The 15,652-nt window shown below is 45.4% G+C and overlaps 1 protein-coding gene across 2 annotated transcripts in view; it reads right to left on the bottom strand.

The window, feature by feature from the left end:
* Positions 1–15,652, bottom strand: part of prkcaa (protein kinase C, alpha, a) — a 412,324-nt gene that overhangs the window by 127,882 nt on the left and 268,790 nt on the right. For both annotated transcript variants that reach the window (XM_056281110.1, XM_056281111.1), the window contains exons 9-13: positions 15,006–15,149; positions 14,250–14,423; positions 4,681–4,772; positions 3,186–3,248; positions 202–340 (exon numbers count right to left, since the gene is read on the bottom strand). In XM_056281110.1, the coding sequence (XP_056137085.1) occupies positions 202–340; positions 3,186–3,248; positions 4,681–4,772; positions 14,250–14,423; positions 15,006–15,149 (612 nt within the window). The remainder of the gene's footprint in view (positions 1–201; positions 341–3,185; positions 3,249–4,680; positions 4,773–14,249; positions 14,424–15,005; positions 15,150–15,652) is intronic.

The raw sequence follows: 15,652 nt of genomic DNA, 5'->3' as shown, positions 1-15,652 counted from the left end.
TCCTGAGGCAATGACCTTAATCTGGAGCGCAAGGGTGACACAAACTCAGGCCAGACAGTGTTAGAAATGACCTCATGCAACAGAAGACACACACATTTATATGAACCGACATTTGACTGCGCACACACACACACACACACACACACACACACACACACACACACACACACGCACACACACACACAAAGGTTTAACCCTTACCTCTGGGGCTATGTAGTCAGGAGTGCCGCAGAAGGTGCGTGTGGTCACCCCCTCGGCCATGTTTTCTTTACACATGCCAAAATCAGCAATCTTAATGTGTCCCTCAGAGTCCAGCATCACGTTGTCCAGCTTCAGATCCCTGAGGAGAGAGACCAGCGTTCACACAACGTCCCACCTTTCAGCCACACACTCGTTTATCCCCGCTGACTTGTTTTAGCGTGCGGCATGACAGTCAGCACGCGGGCCACCATCAGAAGAGCCGGCTCCTAACTGAAGAGCTGCTGGTTCACACCCCAGACCGGCCAGCTGGGGAAATATAGGGGAGGTGAGCAAACTACACCAGCCCCTTCTTCACTGAATACAGTCAGAGGCCTTTAAGCAAGGCAGTTAATTAATACCCAGGTGTCAGAGTACAGGAGGTCACTGCTGGCACACAATAAACCTGTCGACCGTCCTCCTCCGACACTCCCACGTTCATGTCACAACTACACTTCAGATTACATTGACTCACATGTCACCACATGTGGTTTTATACTGACACACAACCACATTTCCACCCAGCGAGTTCACGCACATTATGTTGTTTCGAACAAAGTTTTGTTGGAATATTGAATAAATTCCCCAAAATTCGCATGAATTGTTTTTTTCATTCGCTTGAGGCGGACAAACATTTTACTCAACAACAAGAAACAAAATAATTTGAAATGGAAAGACATTTTCTCAGTAAAAACAAAAAAGAAATTCATGATCGGCATTATGAGCCATCTTTTCATCTTAACTTCATGTGGGCGGTAGTGAATGATCACATATCCGGATGGTACTTCATGTATCCGGATGGTACTTCATGTATCCGGATAGTACTTCATGTGGGCGGTAGTGAATGATCACATATCCGGATGGTACTTCGTGTATCCGGATGGTACTTCATGTGGGCGGTAGTGAATGATCACATATCCGGATGGTACTTCATGTATCCGGATAGTACTTCATGTGGGCGGCAGTGAATGATCACATATCCGGATGGTACTTCATGTGGGCGGTAGTGAATGATCACATATCCGGATGGTACTTCATGTATCTGGATAATACTTCATGTGGGCGGCAGTGAATGATCACATATCCGGATGGTACTTCATGTATCCGGATGTATCTGGATGGTACTTCATGTGGGCGGTAGTGAATGATCACATATCCGGATGGTACTTCATGTATCCGGATGTATCTGGATGGTACTTCATGTGGGCGGTAGTGAATGATCACATATCCGGATGGTACTTCATGTATCCGGATGTATCTGGATGGTACTTCATGTGGGCGGTAGTGAATGATCACATATCCGGATGGTACTTCATGTGGGCGGTAGTGAATGATCACATATCCGGATGGTACCTCATGTATCCGGATGTATCCAGACGGTACTTCATGTGGGCGGTAGTGAATAATCACATATCCGGGTGGATGGAGGAGGAAATCAAACTCTTCCTTTGTCTGAGACACATGACAAAAACAGAAGTTCTTTCATGCACCATGTGGTGAAACCTGGACGTTCGTCAGTAATGAGCCCGGAGCCATGAGGACTTCTGGATCTTAACATTAGACACCCTCGCCCGAGCCACCCAGTCGAGGGTAACCAAGCCCCAACTTGTGTCCAGGTAGCACATTACGCCACCTATAACACCTTTCCACCTCTCTCCATCCGGAGCCAATGGGAAGCCTTGTCTGCGGCTTCCAAGACGTTCCTAACGGCTCTTCTTTGCAGCCCACAAATCCCCAAGAGTCACAGGACCCGGTGTAGGCTGGCCTGCAATGCCCCTGCAGCCCGGCTGTCACGATCGTGACATTTTAGTTGACGACTAATTGTCATACAAATAATCATGATTAATGATTTAATTTTTTTTTTTTTTTTGCCTTTTCCCCCCTATTTTCTGAGCCGTCCCGGTCACTGCTCCACCCCCTCTGCCAGTCTGGGGAGGGCTGCAGACCACCACGTGTCCTCCGATACATTTCTGGCTATATACGGCGTTACACTGTCTGTTAACGTGCACCATCTGGTTCTGTCACGTTCATATTTAGACACATCCGAAAGCTTCAGGAACAGACAATTGCCGGGATGGAACTGCGGCGGTGGCTGTCTTTCCAAGTTCGGTGAATTGGGTGGGGTGGTGGATCTGTAGATGGTTTTTAAATGTGTGGTATTAGTGCTTTTGACCTCCACCTTTTTGCTGCAAATCTGACAAATGGCCTCCTCCAAGTTACTGGGCTCTCCTTTTTCATTTGGCTTAAAACCAACATGTGGCCACAGCGCTGCTGTGCTGTTTGGCTCTGCAACTACGTCCATGATGTTCATGTCAACACACGCTCGTCCAAATGCAGTCGTCCAATATTATAGAATATTATAGAATGTTACAGATTATAGAATACTATAGAATATGATAGAATATTATAAAATATTATAGAATACTATAGAATGTTATAGAATACTATAGAATATGATAGAATATTATGGAATATTATAGATTATAGAATATTATAGAATGTTATGGAATATTATAGATTATATAATGTTATAGAATGTTACAGTTTATAGAATATGATAGAATATTATAGATTGTTATAGAATACTATAGAATGTTATAGAATATTATAGAATACTATAGAATATGATAGAATATTATGGAATATTATAGAATATTAGATTATAGAATATTATAGAATATGACAGAATATAATAAAATAATTTCTAGTGACTAGCACCTTAAAATGAATAAATGATAAATGGCCTGCCATAGAAATCTTTTTCATTCATCTCTTTTTCAAAACAAAAATTAATGGGCTTCAAAAAAACAAACAAACAAAAGAAATGTAACTGAGTGAACAGCTTATGTGCGTGCTATTCAAAATAACTGTGTTGAAATTCACTGTTGAATGTGGAGCAGTGTGTGTGTGTGTGAGTGTGTGAGTGATGTGAAGAGGCAGGTACGCACCTGTATATGATTCCTTTCCTGTGCAAGAACAAGAGGCCAACAGCGATCTCTGCTGCATAAAACCTGCAATGACAGCCACACCATCAGGACGCGTAGTACCACATGCACCGCAGAACCGTCAGCTGCAGTATGTCGAGAGAAAACACAACAGCCCTCGCTTTTTAAATGCTTTCCTGACATCTGCTGCTGCGCTGTCGCTCCACCTCCAGCCGGATTAAACACCAGTCCTTCCACATCACCACACACAGCATGCACGGCTGGCTGACTGACCCACTGACAAGTCAGACTTGTCAGTCAGTTTGGACAACGTCTCCAAATTCAGCTTTGGGTGTTGAAGCTCTACGTACTACCACTACCATTATTACTACCACCACCACCACTAATACTACTACTACCACCATTACTACTACTATTACTACTACCACCACCACCACTAATACTACTACTACCACCATTACTATTACTACAACCACTACTACTACTACCACTACTATTACTACTACAACTACCACCACCATTACTACTACTACTCCTGCTTTTACTACCACCACTACTCCTACCACCACTACTACTACTACCACTACGACACTACTACCACTACCACTACAACTACCATTACTACTACTACTACCACTATTACTACTACTATTACTACTACCATTACCATTATTACTACTACTACCACTACTACTACTACCACCACCATTACTACTACTACCACCACTACTACCACCACTACTACTACTACCACCATTACTACTACTATTACTACCACCAGTATTAGTACTACTAATACTCCTACCTTTACTACCACCACTACTCCTACTACTACCACCACTACTACTACTACCACTACTACACTACTACCACTATCACAACTACCACTATTACTACTAGTACTACTACTAACACTATTACTACTATTACTACTACTACTACTACTACCACTATCATTATTACTACTACTACCACTACTACTACTACCACTATTATTACTACGACTACCATTACTATTACTACTTTTGGCTGCTCCCGCTAGGGGGCGCCACAGCGAATCATCCGTTTCCATCTCTTCCTGTCTTCTGCATCTTCCTCTGTCACACCAGCCACCTGCATGTCCTCCCTCACCACCTCCATAAACCTCCTCTTTGGCCTTCCTCTTCTCCTCTTCCCTGGCAGCTCCATATTCAGCATCCTTCTCCCAGTATACCCAGCATCTCTCCTCCACACATGTCCAAACCATCTCCATCTTGTCTCTCTTGCTTTGTCTCCAAACTGCTTCGTAGGAAATAGTAATTCTAACCTCCGAATTGAACGTTTCCCAAAATCAGAACATATACTTGTGAATCAGAACGAAATCAGAACATATACTTGTGAATCAGAACGAAATCAGAACATATACTTGTGACAAATTTCTTTCACAGTAAGATAATGAGTAATTTTCTAGCGGAAGCATGCGTTTATTTGGAAGTAAAAATTAGTTTTTCTTCCTTACACTGCCTGGGGCTCTTTGAACTTTCCCACTTGCTGTATGTGGTACATGAGGTCTCCTCCATTCACATACTCCATGACGAAGTAGAGACGGTCCTGTGGCCACGCAGAAGGGAAACAGTGATTTAACAGAGCGAGGAGACACAGGAGGCGCATGGGGAGGAACAACAAAGACACGAACAAGAGAAGAAAACGAGGAGACGGGGGCAGAGAATGGGAGACAGAAAGATGGGAAAGAGATTTATTCAAATGCATTAACTGGTGTATTCATAATTCCCTGAAAATAAAAATAAAAATCTTTTGCAACAGAGCAATCACTGCTATCATGCTCCCTCTTAGATGTGAACACACTAAATTAAACAGTCATTCCAGGTCAGTTTTCCATCCATCCATCCATCCATCCATCCATCATCCAAACCACTTATCCTGCTCTCAGGGTTGCAGGGATGCTGGAGCCTATCCCAGCAGTCATTGGGCGGTAGGTGGGGAGACACCCTGGACAGGCCGCCAGGCCATCACAGGGCCGACACACATTCACACCTAGGGACAATTTAGTACAGCCAATCCACCTGACCTACATGTCTTTGGACTGTGGGAGGAAACCGGAGCCCCCGCAGGAAACCCACGCAGACACGGGGAGAACATGCAAACTCCACACAGAGGACCACCCCCAAGGTTGGACTACCCCGGGGCTCAAACCCAGGACCTTCTGTGAGGCGAGCGCGCTAACCACTGCGCCACCATGCCGCCCCATTAATTTTCCCTGCTAAAACAAAAAGGTTCCAGCTCAGCATTCGTCTGACCCTTCCTGTCTAAACCACTTTATCTTTTCTGCCACACTTTATGTGACAAGGTGACCCAGAACAGCCACAACAAAGCCCTTTCAAAAATAATAATAATAAAAAAATCTGGACATCTGTCAGCAAACATTCTCTTCGCCAAAGGTGCTGATCCCTTATCACCCATGACAAATGCGGCCTGACCCCTGCATAGCCAGGGTCATGGTTCCTCACTCGCAAAAAAAAATAAAAAATAAAAAAAATACTCGAGGCTTGTGACGAGGCTGACCTGACCACAACTTAGCCAGAGCTTGCAGAGGGTCTACCCCTTGCCGCATACGTCACAACAGTGACGGTCCCTTTCTGACACTGCAAATTGGTCTGTGACCTATGAGGACAGTCCCTCACCAGCAACACCAGCCCGGCTGACCTGGGGCCTCATGTATCAGTAGTTACTATGGGCAAATTTGTGCATACACACCCATGGAATTTTTTAGCCTTCAAGATTGTCTGACAGTCAGCAGCAAAGCATGATGGTTATTTGTAATTCCTTCCCCCTAACATCTATTGTCTACCTCTTGCAATGAGCAATCACCCAGGCCTGCAAAGACATCAGTGTTACCCAATCGTTGTCAAAATTCAGAGGTTACCCAGGTTCTACACTGGTCTCTGAGACAAACTTCAGGGCTAAAAATCCCATACGCACAAATTTACCCATAGTAACGACTGATACATGAGGCCCCTGGACCTTGCTTCCAAACCAGGTCGCTTCCATCCATCCATTATCCAAACCGCTTATCCTAATTAGGGTCGCGGGGATGCTGGAGACTATCCCAGCAGTCATTGGGTGGCAGGCGGGGAGACACCCTGGACAGGCCGCCAGTCCATCACAGGGTGCCCCCCCTCCACACACACACACACGCACGCACGCACACACCCATTCACTCCTAGGGACAATTTAGTACAGCCAATTCACCTGACGTACAAGTCTTTGGACTGTGGGAGGAAACCGGAGCCCCCGAAGGAAACCCACAGAGAGAACATGCAAACTCCACACAGAAGACGACCCGGGACAACCCCAAAGACTGAACAACCCCTGGGTTCGAACCCAGGACCTTCTTGCCATGAGACGACCGAGCTAACCACTGTGCCGCCCCGCTCACTTAGTTAAGAGTAAAATGAACGCGACAACAGATCAGATCGCCGAATAAAAAGACATGATTTTACTGTCATCAAGAACTGTTGCTATGCAACAACGAGCGTCCCCATAGCGACACAGCGAAGGATCAGCACAAGGGATTTAACATCAGATCCTGTGTATTAATTAATGTTGCTGGACACAAACATCAAACTGAAAGGGAAACAATCACAATTTTCAATGTTATATAGATATATATATATATATATATATATATATACACACACACACACATTAGCAGCTGATGAGTGCGCAATGCATGAAACAAGCTTGTACTGCTGTGTAATAAAAATATTTTTTCCTACATCTACACTGATATACTATATATATATATATATATATATATATATATATAACTTTGTTAAAAGAAACACTCAATGGTAGAGAAAGTGTTCAACAAATAAGGAGCAAAATAATCTAGTGACGAAACCCATGCAGACACAGGGAGAACATGCAAACTCCACACAGAGGACCCGGGACGACCCCCAAGGCTGGACTATCCCAGGGCCTGAAACCAGAATCTTCTTACTGTGAGGCGACCATGCTAACCGCTGCGCCACCGTGCCTCCATGAGCAACCATGTCTCTGAAATGCCAACAAAACTGTGCAGACAATTGTTTGCCGATGGCGTTACTTGCAGACAATCTGAGAATCACTGTCTTTACAAAGCATTCAGCAGCCTTCGCTCTAACAGCTGCATGTAGCATTGTTATTTGTATTTTCTCACACAGTGTAGCCTATTTAAATATAGCCCACTGAAGGTAGTGGTGAACCAGGAAGTAAGGGTTGTGGTTTCACATTCACAGATCGTCCACCAGCGATGTCCCCGGTGGTCATTTTTCTGCACAATTTTGGTACAGAGCGTTATCCCTACAACGTATATGCAGAATGCTGAAAATCGTGACTGCATCCCTTTAACATCTGTATTTCATGTGATGGAGCCTTGCTGGCTGTTTACTAGGTGTTAACATCTGTATTTCATGTGATGGAACCTTGTTGACTGTTTACTAGATGTTAACATCTGTATGTCATGTGATGGAGCCTTGTTGACTGTTTACTAGGTGTTAACATCTGTATTTCATGTGATGGAACCTTGTTGACTGTTTACTAGATGTTAACATCTGTATTTCATGTGATGGAGCCTTCCTGACTGTTTACTAGGTGCTAACATCTGTATGTCATGTGATGGAGCCTTGTTGACTGTTTACTAGGTGTTAACATCTGAATTTGATGTGATGGAGCATTGCTGACTGTTTACTGGGTGTTAACATCTGTATGTCATGTGATGGAGCCTTGCTGACTGTTTACTAGGTGTTAACATCTGTATTTCATGTGATGGAGCCTTGCTGACTGTTTACTAGGTGTTAACATCTGTATGTCATGTGATGGAGCCTTGTTGCCTGTTTACTAGGTGTTAACATCTGTATGTCATGTGATGGAGCCTTGTTGATTGTTTACTAGATGTTAACATCTGTATGTCATGTGATGGAGCCTTGTTGCCTGTTTACTAGGTGTTAACATCTGAATTTGATGTGATGGAGCATTGCTGACTGTTTACTAGGTGTTAACATCTGTATGTCATGTGATGGAGCCTTGCTGACTGTTAACTAGGGGTTAACATCTGTATTTCATGTGATGGAGCCTTGCTGACTTTTTACTAGGTGTTAACATCTGTATGTCATGTGATGGAGCCTTGTTGACTGTTTACTAGATGTTAACATCTGTATGTCATGTGATGGAGCCTTGTTGACTGTTTACTAGGTGTTAGCATCTAAATTTGATGTGATGGAGCATTGCTGACTGTTTACTAGCTGTTAACATCTGTATGTCATGTGATGGAGCCTTGCTGACTGTTTACTAGGTGTTAACATCTGTATGTCATGTGATGGAGCCTTGTTGCTGACTGTTTACTAGGTGTTAACATCTGTATGTCATGTGATGGAGCCTTGCTGACTGTTTACTAGGTGTTAACATCTGTATTTCATGTGATGGAGCCTTGCTGACTGTTTACTAGGTGTTAACATCTGTATGTCATGTGATGGAGCCTTGCTGACTGTTTACTAGGTGCTAACATCTGTATTTCATGTGATGGAGCCTTGCTGACTGTTTACTAGGTGTTAACATCTGTATTTCATGCGATGGAGCCTTGCTGACTGTTTACTAGGTGTTAACATCTGTATGTCATGTGATGGAGCCTTGCTGACTGTTTACTAGGTGTTAACATCTGTATGTCATGCGATGGAGCCTTGCTGGCTGTTTACCAGGTGTTAACATCTGTATGTCATGTGATTGAGCCTTGTTGACTGTTTACTAGGTGTTAACATCTGTATTTCATGCGATGGAGCCTTGCTGACTGTTTACTAGGTGTTAACATCTGTATGTCATGTGATGGAGCCTTGCTGACTGTTTACTAGGTGTTAACATCTGTATGTCATGCGATGGAGCCTTGCTGGCTGTTTACCAGGTGTTAACATCTGTATGTCATGTGATGGAGCCTTGTTGACTGTTTACTAGATGTTAACATCTGTATGTCATGTGATGGAGCCTTGTTGGCTGTTTACTAGGTGTTAACATCTGATTTGATGTGATGGAGCATTGCTGACTGTTTACTGGGTGTTAACATCTGTATGTCATGTGATGGAGCCTTGCTGACTGTTTACTAGGTGTTAACATCTGTATTTCATGTGATGGAGCCTTGTTGACTGTTTACTAGGTGTTAACATCTAAATTTGATGTGATGGAGCATTGCTGACTGTTTACTAGCTGTTAACATCTGTATGTCATGTGATGGAGCCTTGCTGACTGTTTACTAGGTGTTAACATCTGTATGTCATGTGATGGAGCCTTGTTGCTGACTGTTTACTAGGTGTTAACATCTGTATTTCATGCGATGGAGCCTTGCTGACTGTTTACTAGGTGTTAACATCTGTACGTCACATGATGGAGCCTTGCTGACTGTTTACTAGGGGTTAACATCTGTACGTCACATGATGGAGCCTTGCTGACTGTTTACTAGGGGTTAACATCTGTATTTCATGTGATGGAGCATTGCTGACTGTTTACTAGGTGTTAGCATCTGTATGTCATGTGATGGAGCCTTGCTGACTGTTTACTAGGTGTTAACATCTGTATGTCATGTGATGGAGCCTTGCTGACTGTTAACTAGGGGTTAACATCTGTATGTCATGTGATGGAGCCTTGCTGACTGTTTACTGGGTGTTAACATCTGTATGTCATGTGATGGAGCCTTGTTGCTGACTGTTTACTAGGTGTTAACATCTGTATGTCATGTGATGGAGCCTTGTTGCTGACTGTTTACTAGGTGTTAACATCTGTATGTCATGTGATGGAGCCTTGCTGACTGTTTACTAGGTGTTAACATCTGTATTTCATGCGATGGAGCCTTGCTGACTGTTTACTAGGTGTTAACATCTGTACGTCACATGATGGAGCCTTGCTGACTGTTTACTAGGGGTTAACATCTGTATTTCATGTGATGGAGCATTGCTGACTGTTTACTAGGTGTTAGCATCTGTATGTCATGTGATGGAGCCTTGCTGACTGTTTACTAGGTGTTAACATCTGTATGTCATGTGATGGAGCCTTGTTGCTGACTGTTTACTAGGTGTTAACATCTGTATGTCATGTGATGGAGCCTTGCTGACTGTTTACTAGGTGTTAACATCTGTATTTCATGTGATGGAGCCTTGCTGACTGTTTACTAGGGGTTAACATCTGTATGTCATGTGATGGAGCCTTGCTGACTGTTTACTAGGTGTTAACATCTGTATGTCATGTGATGGAGCCTTGTTGCTGACTGTTTACTAGGTGTTAACATCTGTATGTCATGTGATGGAGCCTTGCTGACTGTTTACTAGGTGTTAACATCTGTATTTCATGCGATGGAGCCTTGCTGACTGTTTACTAGGTGTTAACATCTGTACGTCACATGATGGAGCCTTGCTGACTGTTTACTAGGGGTTAACATCTGTATTTCATGTGATGGAGCATTGCTGACTGTTTACTAGGTGTTAGCATCTGTATGTCATGTGATGGAGCCTTGCTGACTGTTTACTAGGTGTTAACATCTGTATGTCATGTGATGGAGCCTTGCTGACTGTTAACTAGGGGTTAACATCTGTATGTCATGTGATGGAGCCTTGCTGACTGTTTACTAGGTGTTAACATCTGTATTTCATGCGATGGAGCCTTGCTGACTGTTTACTAGGTGTTAACATCTGTACGTCACATGATGGAGCCTTGCTGACTGTTTACTACGTTTTAAGAGTCATAAATAGACAGAGACAACCGAGTTTTGAACGCTCCCTTTTTGGAAACCATCAACATGAATGCAGTGTAGATGCCATGGTGCCCGGGGTCTTCTTTAAAAAAAAACAGGTTTTACAAAAAAGCTTTCTTCTTCTTCTTTTTTTTTTTAGGGAAAATTTTCCCTTTTATTCTCTCCAATTGTACTTGGCCAATTACCCCACTCTTCTGAGCCATCGCGGTCGCTGCTCCACCCCCTCTGCTGCTGATCCGGGGAGGGCTGCAGACTACCACATGCCTCCTCCCATACATGTGGAGTCACCAGCCGCTTCTTTTCACCTGACAGCGAGGAGTTTCACCAGGGGGACGTAGCATGTGGGAGGATCATGCTATTCCGCCAGTTTCCCCCCCGGACAGGCACCCCAACTGACCAGAGGAGGCGCTAGTGCAGCGACTAGGACACATACCCACATCCAGTAACACGGGGATCCGAACAGGTGATCCCCGTGTTGGTAGGCAACAGAATAGGCCACTACACTACCCAGACACCCACAAAAAAGCTTTCTAATATGATTACTTTTAATGTCCTGATGACCTTTAATATCCTGATTACTTTTAATATCCTGATTACTTTTAATATCCCAATTACTTTTAATATCCTGATTACTTTTAATACACTAATTTGTAGCAGGGCGCTATTCTGTACTGTTTATGTCATGTTTTCTGGCCCCCTACAGAAACTCAAAAGGTGATGCAACTCTGTGTGTGTTTGTGTGTTTATCGCTGAGTGTGTCTGAATGTGTGTCAGCGAGTGTGTGTCTCTGAGTGTGTGTGTATCTGAGTGTGGGTGTGTGTGCGTGTATGTCTGTGAGTGTGTGTCTATCTGTGATTGTGGGTGTGTCTGGGTCTATGTCTGTGAGTGTGTGTCTATCTGTGATTGTGGGTGTGTCTGTGAGTGTGGGTGTCTGTGAGTGTGTGTGTGTCTCTGAGTGTGTGTGTCTTTCTCTGAGTGTGTGGTGTGTGTGTGTCTGTGCTTGGTGCACCATTCATTCTGGCCTCTGTATGTGGGTGAGTGACTGTGGGGACAGGTGTTGCAGGTCTTCTTCTTTGTTTTTAGTGTTGTACTTTGTGTCCTGTGGGCTTGGTGTTAAATCTGTCCACGTATAAATACACTCGATTACTCCCATTCTGCCCCCCCCCTCACACACACACACAAACACACACACAGACACACACACTTTGCTTTTGCTTTAGGTTGTCCGTCGTGTCCGATAATGACAATCCTGCCTCTGTCACTTGTGAGTCTTCTTATGGCTGTAAAGCCCGATCCGCGATCCACAATGTCTGCCACAGACAGAACAGGTGAAATCACTGACTGGGGGTGTAGGTGTGGTACTGGCTTCATGTCTCTTCAGACGTCTTCTGGTCCGTCGATCACCGCGGTCCTTCTTGAGGTTTTGCACCCCTTGTTGACAGAGCTGCCGCCAGATGGAGCGTTGGGCGGCAGTGTCCTCCAGCTGGCTCGGGTTCAGGCCACACTTCTTTATGATGGTCTTCAGCTGGTCTTTGTACCGCTTTTTCTGGCCCCCTGCCAAGCGGCAGTCAAGATGTAGCTGGCCATGCAGCACTTCACACGGTAAGCGCTCCTTTGGCATCCTGATGACGTGACTGAGCCAGCGAAGTTGGTGCTGGGTGACGGTAGCCTCCATGCTGATGCAGTTGGTCTTGCGGAGTACTTCAGTATGGGGCACTCGGTCACGCCAGGTTCTCCTCAGGATGCATTGTAGGCATCTGATGTGGAAGGCCTCAAGCATCCTGAGGTGGTGGCTGTACAGGGTCCACGCCTCACAGCTGTAGAGGAGAGTCGTGATGACAACTGCCAAGTAGACAGATATTTTGGTGTGGAGGTTGAGGTCTTTGTTTTGAAAGACCCTTCTCCTAAGTCTGCCAAAAGAGGATGACGCTTGTTTAATCCAGTTATGTATCTCCTTGTCGATGCTGCAGTCGTCAGAGAGGAAGCTGCCCAGGTATTTGAAGGATTCCACTGTTGCAAGTGGTTTGTCGGGGGTGGTGAAGGTTGGTGAATGAGATGGAGGAGTAGATGCCCACTGGCATACTACTTCAGTCTTTGCCATATTTATAGAGAGCCCCAGCCTACCATACGCCCTTGCAGCAGCTGCAAGGGTTAGGGTTACTGTTGAATGGTTTGTGTGTATGTCTGTCACTCTCTCTGTTGGGCTGTCACACACACACACACACACACACACATACACACACACACACACACACACACACACACACACACACACACACACACACACACACACACACACACACACACACACACAGGCTCTATAAGGTGTTTGTGTCTCTGATCCTGTTAGTCGCTTGTGTCGTGTGTGTCCTCTGGAGCGGTGTGTGACTAACCTGTTCAGCTAACAGCACCTCATGAATTAATCTGGCCTGTCCGGACAAAACCAGCAACAACAGCAATAACAATAATAATTACTTACTATTATTATTATTACTACTACTACTAATATCCATCCATTATCTGAACCACTTATCCTGCTCTCAGGGTCGCGGGGATGCTGGAGCCTATCCCAGCAGTCATTGGGTGGCAGGCGGGGAGACACCCTGGACAGGCCGCCAGGCCATCACACAGCCCCCCACCCCCCCACACACATTCACACCTTGGGACAATTTAGTCTGGTCGATTCACCTGACCTACATGTCTCTGGACTGTGGGAGGAAACAGGAGCCCCCGGAGGAAACCCACACAGACACGGGGAGAACATGCAAACTCCACACAGAGGACGACCCGGGACGACCCCCAAGGTTGGACTACCCCGGGGCTCGAACCCAGGACCTTCTTGCTGTGAAGCGACCGTGCTAACCACTGCACCACCGTGCCGTCCAATAATATAATAATAATAATAACAATAATCATAATAATAATGAAAATAATGTTCCTTTATAACACTTCCAGAGAGCTTTTTAGGAGAATAAAAAGCCAACTGACTGCAGCAGAGACTGCAGAAGAGGACATGGAGGCAAAATGATAACGTTACAGTTGGCTTGTTTAGTGAAAGTCGTACTTAAGGAACTATTCAGAAGGTGAGACCGACTTGTCTTGTCTTAGCTCTTCCAACAGGACGTTACTGAAGACCGTGGAGGCTGACAGGAAGAACTACACCTGTCTTTGTCTTTATGTTGGACTTTGGAACAGCCAGATGTGGTCGTGTTCAGGTTGATGGGTCCTTCAGAGATTTCCAGTAAAGCCTGGGTGTGTGTGTGTGTGGGGGGGGGACCAGGCACAACCAAACTTACCACGGTCTGGAAACAGGAGTGCAGGTGTGTGAGGAAGGGAGGCTTGTCCATCTGGGCCAGGACTCTCTTCTCCACCATGGTACACTCCACGTCATCGTCCTGGATCACCACGTCCTTCTTCAGGATCTTTATGGCATACAATGCCTCAGAGGCCTTCATCTCTGCCAGCATGACCTACACAGAGAGACAGACAGACACAGAGACAGACAGACAGACAGACAGACAGACAGAGAGAGAGGCAGAGAGAAAGAGACAGACAGACAGAGAGACAGACAGAGAAAGAGAGACAGTGACAGAGACAGACAGACAGAGAGAGCGAGAGAGACGGTGACAGAGACAAACAGACAGACAGAGAGAGTGACAGAGACAGACAGAGAGAGACAGTGACAGAGACAGAGAGAGAGACAGAGAGAGACAGTGACAGAGACAGATAGAAAGAGAGAGAGAGAGAGGCAGTGACAGAGACAGATAGAAAGAAAGAGAGAGAGAGAGAGGCAGTGACAGAGACAGATAGAAAGAAAGAGAGAGAGAGAGAGGCAGTGACAGAGAGACAGATGCACAGAAAGAGAGACAGACGGGGAGAGAGACAGAAAGACAGAGCGACAGAGGCAGACAGAAAGAGAAACAGACAGAGAGAGACAGCCCAACAGAGAGACAGAGAGACAGACAGACATAGACAGACAGAGAGAATCAGAGTAAGAATGTGTGTTCTAGCAGAAAGTGTTGAAACAATACTAAACATGTCATCTGACACACCTTCCCGAAGCTGCCCTTCCCCAGCACAGCCAGGAAGGTGAAGTCGCTGAGTTTGACCCGGTCCAAGTTGCCGGAGGGCAGGATGCTGGAGCGGTGGTCGTCCGTCGGGGTGATCACCTTCTTGGCAGGGCCCAGCTTGGCTTTCTGCACACGGGGGAACATGGAGGAGACGCGTCAGAGACACACAGCCCACGTGATCGAGACTCACACACGTGTTCACACACAGATGGACGCTGGCACACACACACTTAAAGCTTCGCTGTGTAGTAGGAGACACCTGAGCCGCGGACTAGTGTGCTCATACACACATCTGCTTTCAGTCTCCTTCTGAGTTATTACATCATAAACGATGTTTTCCCTCAAAGTAGGACGGGATCAGCCAACGGTAGACCAGCTGCTTTCCACTTCCACCTTTACTTTTCTTCAACAGTCAAGTGGCCACACAAACTTTTTTTTTCTTATTTCCCCCCTTTTTCTCTCCCCAATTGTATCTGGCCAATTACCCCACTCTTCCGAGCCTCCCAGTCTCTGCTGCACCCCCTCTGCTGATCCGGGGAGGGCTGCAGACTACCACATGTCTCCTCCATACATGTGGAGTCACCAGCCGCTTCTTTTCACCTGACAGTGAGGAGTTTCACCAGGGGGAC

Source organism: Lampris incognitus, chromosome 5 (genome assembly GCF_029633865.1).
Source record: "Lampris incognitus isolate fLamInc1 chromosome 5, fLamInc1.hap2, whole genome shotgun sequence".
Lineage (NCBI taxonomy): Eukaryota > Metazoa > Chordata > Actinopteri > Lampriformes > Lampridae > Lampris > Lampris incognitus.
The sequence above is the reverse complement of the archived record's forward strand: the minus strand, read 5'-3'. Positions and strand labels throughout refer to the sequence as shown.